Source organism: Grammomys surdaster, unplaced genomic scaffold, assembly GCF_004785775.1.
Source record: "Grammomys surdaster isolate TR1022 unplaced genomic scaffold, NIH_TR_1.0 1162, whole genome shotgun sequence".
Taxonomy (NCBI): Eukaryota; Metazoa; Chordata; class Mammalia; order Rodentia; family Muridae; genus Grammomys; species Grammomys surdaster.
The window spans coordinates 511,429-518,868 of NW_021605581.1; the positions used below are offsets into that span (position 1 = coordinate 511,429).

Below are 7,440 nucleotides of genomic sequence, written 5' to 3' on the forward strand. Positions count from 1 at the left end.
GGGGAGGAGAGAGAGAGAGAGAGAGAGAGAGAGAGAGAGAGAGAACAGCCTGTGTCCTCTGAAAGAGTAGCAAGACTTTTTAACCACTATCTTCTGCCTACTTAAAAAAAAAAAAACTATTTTTATGTGAAACTTTAGTGTTACATAATTAAGAACTTAGATAAATTACCTTTTTTTCAGGAAGCTAAGGCAGGAGGAGTGTACATTCAAGGCTGCTTTGGGCCTCAATGAGTTTGAGGTCATCCTGGGCTTTACAAAGGTACTTTCTCAAAAATGCAGCCCAAGGCTGCAGATCAGCCACTTTGTCACTGGTGTACACAAAGCCTCAGGTCTGACCCATCTCCAAGTAAATCAAGTGTGGTACTTCAAGTCTGTAATCTCAACATTTGGGAGGTAGAGAGGCAGGAGAATCAGAAATTCACCATATAGTAAATTTGAAACCAGCCTAGTTCACATGAAATTCTGTCTCAAAATAAAGCAACATAAATGAACAAACAAAAACCTTCAAAACAAAACCACTATATTTTAATAAGTATTTATTTATTTATTTATTTTATTTAATTTTTAATTTGTTTTACTTTTTTGCTTTACATCCTGCTTACTACCCCCTCCTGGGCATCCCCCCACACACAATCTTCCCCCATTTCCCCCGTCCCTTTCCCCCGGAGGGGATGCCCCCCCCACTCCCCAGTTATGCCATTCACCTTGTCACTTCAGGACTCTCTGAGGCTAGGCCCTTCCTCTCCCACTGTGGCCAGACAAGGCAGCCCAGCCCCAGCTTTAGTTGTTCAGAACCCACATGAAAGTCAAGCTGCACATCTACATATGATCAGGAGGTCTGGATACCAACAACCCAAATAACCCAATTAAAACATGGGGTACAGAACTAAACAGAAATCTTAACAGAAGAACCTTGGATGGTTGAGAAGCAGTTAAAGAAATGTTTATACATCCTTAGTCATCAGGGAAATGCAAATCAAAACAACTATGAGGTTCCATCTTATATCCATCAGAATGGCTAAGATCAAAAACTCACGAGAGCACATACTGGCAAGGATATAGGACAAGGGGAACACTCCTCCATTGCTGGGGGGAGTGCAAACTTGTACAACCACTTTGAAAATCAATTTGGCATTTTCTCATCAGAATACTGGGGATGGTTCTACTTCAAGACCCAATATACCTCTCTCGGGCATATATCCAAGATGCTTCACCAAGTATTTACTTTATAATTAAGAATCTTTGTTGTTGTTTTATACTTACTTAAAAAGTTTTAGGGGCTAGAAAGATGGCCCAGTGTTTTTTCTTGCTGTTCTTGCAGAGGTACCGGTTCAATTCCTAATACCCACCTGGCAGTTCACATCCCTTTATAACTCCAGTCCCAGAGTGTCTGATGCCTTCTGTCCCCTACTGCATGAATGTGGTACATAGACACACATGCAGACAAAGCACCCATACACTAATGGCAGTTCTTCAAAAGTTAAAATGTATGCTGTGAGACTATAGAAGGTAGCCTGGTTCCTGGTTGAGCTAAGGCTAGAAGCCTGGGGACCCTGAAGGGATGGTAGGAGCTTTGCCTGTTCTTGGGTACCAGGCCTCTGTCACTAGCCACAGGCCCCCATAGATTTGTGGCCATCAGCAGCACTCCAAGCCCCCCACAGGCAGGAAAAGATGAACCAGCTTTGGCTGTCCCTCACCTCAGACTGCGTTTCCCCACCCATGGAGTGGTGTCCTGGGGCTTTCCTATGGCCCAACACCCTTCCTGGCAACAGTGTGGGATAAGCCCAGTCACTCCTCACATCCCGCCTTCCTAGCAACTGTGCCCTGTGGTGGAGTAGACGTGGGACCCCACAACCCACTCCGCCACAATGACCAGTATGTTTCCAATGAATAGCTTACCAGAAAAGTAATATTTAAGCTGGGCAGTGATGTTACAGGCCTTTAATCCTAGCACTCAGGAGGCAGAAGCAGGTAGATCTCTCAGTTTGAGGCCAACCTGGTCTACAGTTTGAGTTCCAGGACAGCCAGGGCTACACAGAGAAACTCTCGAAAAAGAAAAATAAAAAACAAAAAAAAAGAAAGAAAATATTGGTTATAACCATTTTCTTTATGATTTATAAGTATGGTATATATAGACTGGAAAACTTGGAACTAAAAGTGTAAAAATGAAGACAATCACCTTAATCCTGTTATTGCTAAGAATAAAATTAATGGATGAATTTTTTAATATCATAACATAAACATTTACCTTACAGGAAGTAAGATGCCTGGAGCGAAGTTATGCATCCAAGCCCACTTTGAACGTAAGTAAAGTTTAAGCTGCACCTTGAAGAATTTGAAAAGGTGTGTTGCCAGTGTTGCTAGGCAAGGTGGCTCATGCTTGTAGCATGAGCTCTTGGGAAAGGAAGGCCAGAAGCTTGGTGAAGATCACCAGCCCTGTCACAAGCAAACAAATCAAACACAGTTGCTTATAGTTATATCTTGAATGTATTTGAAAGGTTAATGGGATTATACAGTGGCTAGCGAAAGCTGACAATTTACATACTAAGTTCCTGTATTATCACAACAGTGGTTCATTCAGTCTGTGGATAATTCTCTATAGTACACTGTGAAACAGTTTTCTTCCAAAACTGTAGAATGTTCTTCCTTTATTACGAGGGACCCACACTGCACTGTGGGTGGTGCAGTGCAGTGGACACAAGAGACTTGATAGAGGAACTGATTACCTAGGTGTTAACCCTAGTTACTGCTTTCTGCCTTTGTTTATAGGTTCCCAAAGTGGCATCAAGTCTTTCAATTCTTTTAGGAGCCTGTAGGAGCCACACAGGAGGAGAATGTGTTTCATGGCACTGACAAGGGCTTTATCTCCTTTTTCTTAGTTTGTAGTTAAGGAAAGGAAGTTATGGTTCTGGCGATGTCCTACTTGATACTGTCCATGTAGCATATACAGCTGGACTGCTAGCCCAGGACTTCCCTCTTAGTGAAGGAGCTTTTGTTAGTGTTATGTTTTAGTTTAAAAGATTAATGGTACTGAAGAAATGGCTAAGAGCATTTGCAGCTCTTCTAGAGGATCTGTACTTAGTTCCCAGTAACCAAGTTAGGTGGTTCTGAACCACATGCACCTCTAATTCCAAGGATCTGACACTCTCTTCTGGCAAGGGTACCTCCCCCCCAACACACATAACATTCACTTATACGTATATATACTATGTATATGTGTATGTGTGGGTGTATATACATCTGGGGGAGGGTTACATATGCTTCATGTGTGGAGGCCAGAATAAGGTGTCAGGCCTTCTGTAGTTGGAGTTCCAGGTGTCTGTGGGGCACCTTGCTTGTTACAGACGTGCTGTGACTTGATTCCTGGTTCTCAGGTTAATACAGCGTGCAGTCTGAACTGTTCAGCTATTTCTTCAGCCTCAATGTTGTTTATTGAAGCAGGTGAGTTGTTTTTTTTTATACTGTAAGGTTAACATTTTTAAAAGGTTTTAAAACTTTATTATTGCTGGCTGTAAACCTTTAATCCTAGCACTCAGAAAGCAGAAATTAGGCAATCTCTGATTTCATGGCTAGTCAGGTCTATATAGGAAGTTCCATGTAGCCAGAGTTACATGTCAAAAAAAAAAATCCCTCCCAAACAGTTATTTGGGGCTTGTACGTGTGTGTGTGTGTGTGTGTGTGTGTGTGTGTGTGTGTGTGTGTGTGTCTTTCCTTGTCTTGTCCTGTCTTTCTGTTGTGCCTTAAACTGTGGTATCATGGTATTTTCCAGCTGCTCAAATATTATTCAAACCCTTGTTAAATAATTATTCATAAGCTGTCTGGGTATGGATGTTTATTAAATGAAAGAGAAGTTGAGTATGCCTATGCTAATTTTACCTCTTTCTGTCTTGCCAGGAAGTGGTTGTAGTAAGTGCTATAAGAACTCCCATTGGATCCTTCCTGGGCAGCCTTGCCTCTCAGCCAGCCACTAAGCTTGGTACTATTGCAATTCAGGGAGCCATTGAAAAGGCAGGTCAGTGGTGGCACTAAATGATGGGGTGACACATAATTGTTTTGCATTTACTGAATATATTCCTCTTAGAAATTATGTGGTTCTTATATATCTAAATGCCTTGTCATAGATACATAGGAATGAAACCTAAAACTAACAGGAAAAAGAAATTATTCCTGTCCTACGTTATGAAATTTGCTTGGTTATTAAATTAATCTTGATTATTAAATTGAATATTGGGGCCAGAGAGCTTACCTAGTGGTGAAGGCTGCTTGGGTTCAGTTTCCATATGGCAGCTCACAGCTATCCAAAACTTCAGTTCCAGGTGAGCTGATGCCTCTTCTGGCCTTTCTGCGCACTGCACATACATGGCACACATACATACAGGCAAAACACCCAAACATATAAAATAAAAGCAAATAAAATCTTAAAAAGAAAAAAATGAGTTGAATAAATCCAGGACAGTCCTTTCTTGCTGTTTTTAAAAGGGATTCCAAAAGAAGAAGTGAAAGAAGTCTACATGGGCAACGTCATCCAAGGAGGTGAAGGACAGGCCCCTACCAGGCAGGCAACACTGGGTGCAGGTATGACAGACATTTGAAAGTGTCAAGGTCAGATAAATCAGTAAGTGCAGAGCTCTTATAGAAATCAGGTTTGCAGACTATAGTCACAAGCCCTATTTTAATTCTACAGTTGTTTTTGAAAACTGTTCCTGCTTTTCAAAAATCTGATTTATGTTGGCTTTAGGTTTACCTATTTCCACTCCGTGCACCACAGTAAACAAGGTTTGTGCTTCAGGAATGAAAGCCATCATGATGGCCTCTCAAAGTCTTATGTGTGGACATCAGGTAAGAAACCCCTTGTTTCTGTCACTAGGAAGAACTCCAAATTCTAGAAAATACTAAATGTCTAAGCACATTTATGTTGTAATGGTGAGATTGGTTCTTTATTCCTGTTGTATGTGTATGAGTATTTTACCTGTATGTATTTGGGTATCACCTGTATGCCTGGTATTCAGAGGCTGGAAGAGGGCATTGGCTCCCCTGGAACTGGAGGAACAGTTATGACTCACTACGTGGGAGCAGAAAATCAACCTCAGGTCCCAGGAGAGAGCAACATATGCTCTTAATGGCTGTGCCACATTTCTAACCTCTGCCTCCTCTTAAAAAAGGATTTATTTTATGAGTATTTTGCCTTGCATGTATGTATGTGCGGCACATGCATGCTTAGTGCACATGGAAATCAGAAAAGAATATTGGATATCTTGTTGAATGGTTCTGAACCACCATCTGGATGCTGTGAATTGAACCTGGGTCCTTGGAAGAGCATCAAGTGCTCTTAAGCATTGACTGTCTGTCCAGACTGCTTTGTTTTAATTGTTTTGTTGTTTTGTTTGTTTGGTTTTTGGAGACAGGGTTTCTGTTTAACTTTGGGTGTCCTGGAACTTGTTCTATAGACCAGGCTGGCCTTGAACTCACAGAGATCTGCCCACCTCTGCCTCCCAAGTGCTGGGGTTTAAAAAGGCGTGCACCACCACAGCCTGAACTCTCTTATTTTTTTAAAATGTTTATTTTCATTTATGTGTGTGTGCATGTGTAAGCGAATGCCACTTGTGAACAGGACCTGTGGCAACCAGCAGAGGATGTTGGATCCCCTGGAACTAGAGTTACAGGTGGTTATGAGCTGATGTGGATGCTAGAAGCTGAACTCCAGCTCTGAGATTCTTTTCGGTTAAACACATGCCGAATTTTAGCATTTATGAGATAGAACAGGAGAATGCAGGTTTGAGGCCTGTTGGTTGAAATCTTATCTTTACCTAAGAGTAAGGGAGAGAGAGGCTACTCAAGGACATTCAGGGACTGTTTTCTGCCCTGTCTGGATTTAAGAACCAATACTTCATCAGTTTTCAGATAGAAGGATACTGAAGCAACCACAGATACAAAGTTACAGGGTGGAGGTGAGAAACACTTAGGTCTTTATTAGATTGTTTTCATTCCTGGATCTTGTACCTTCCACTGTGTATCACAACCAAGCAGAGAGTAAGTGTGGCACACCCTCACATCACTTCTCACAAACATCAGGAAACACACTTACAGGCTGGAGAGATGGCTCAGTGGTCCAGAGCACTAACTCTTCCTCCACAGGACTGGGATCAGTTCCCAGCACCCTTGTGTAGCTCACCACCATCTCTACTACAGTTCCAGGTACTGTCACCCTCTTCTAGCCTCTGTGGGGATTAGGCCACATGTGTACATAGTACATGCTACACATGCATACAAAACACTCATGCACATAACATACAGAAAATGGAAACAGGAACTGTTATGTTCCCTTTCAGAGAAGAAAAGAGTACATTGAGGTCTGAGCTACTGTGACAGGGACCTCATCACTGAAACAGTATATGCAAACCCTAGAAATTTCACAGCTATAGAAGGCATAAAAGGAAAATAATATTTTTCTTACATTTCCCTCCATTTTTGAGTATACCATCCTAATTATACCACCAGTTTGAATATTCTGCTACTTAAAAGTGGAGAAACCTTGGGCAGTTTATTTAACCTCAGTGCCCTACTTGATGTGTGGGAGACTTATAACTCTGTCTAAACATATTCTGTTGAGTACTTAGGATTTGAAAGAATAGAGTAGTGAACAAGACAGCTTTGAAAAATCCTTAAAAAAAGAAAAAACAACTCAAAAACAAAAACCTAAAGATTTGCTGTATTCTTGGAAGTTGTATTTTCCCCAAACCTACCAGCTCCATCATCCAAAGTTAGGTGCAGTCAGACTGTCCCAAGTCCTACCTTTTCTTTGTGTTTTCTGAGACAGTGTCTCATGTAGCCCAGGATAACTTGGAACCCTCTGTGTAGCTGACAATGACCTTGAACTCCTGACACTCCTGCCTCGGCCTTCCAAGTGCTAGATTATAGATGTGTACCACCGTACCCAGCTTCTAATTTTAATTAGACTGTCCTTGAACATTTTAAGCTATTTTCTTCTCATCAAGGAGAAGTGATAAAGAGGGCATTCCTTGTGTAACTGTGGTTGAACACGTTGAACATTCCTTTGCTGACAGCCATGTGTGTGGAGTAGAATGGACTGATGCTGACAGCCATGTGTGTGGAGTGGAATGGACTGTTGTTGACAGCTGTGTGTGTGTAATGGAATGGACTGTTGTTGACAGCTCTGTGTGTGTCTGTGTGTGTGTGTGTGTGTGTGTAATGGAATGGAGTGTTGTTGATAGCTGTGTGTGTGTGTGGAGTGGAATGTACTGTTGTTGACAGCTGTGTGTGTGTGTGGAATGGAATGGACTGTTGTTGACAGCTGTGTGTGTGTGTGTGTGTGTAAGTGTGTGTAATGGAATGGTGTGTTGTTGATAGCTGTGTGTGTGTTTGTGTGTATGTGTGTGTAGTGGAATGGACTGTTGTTGACAGCTGTGTGTGTGTGTGTGT

General features: G+C 41.8%; 1 protein-coding gene across 1 annotated transcript in view; it reads left to right on the forward strand.

The window, feature by feature from the left end:
* The window catches only part of Acat1 (acetyl-CoA acetyltransferase 1), a 27,910-nt gene that overhangs the window by 9,524 nt on the left and 10,946 nt on the right, over window positions 1-7,440 (forward strand). Inside the window, exons 2-5 of the mRNA XM_028783616.1 lie at window positions 2,256-2,303; window positions 3,895-4,012; window positions 4,480-4,575; window positions 4,739-4,839. Coding sequence (XP_028639449.1) covers window positions 2,256-2,303; window positions 3,895-4,012; window positions 4,480-4,575; window positions 4,739-4,839 — 363 coding nt within the window. The remainder of the gene's footprint in view (window positions 1-2,255; window positions 2,304-3,894; window positions 4,013-4,479; window positions 4,576-4,738; window positions 4,840-7,440) is intronic.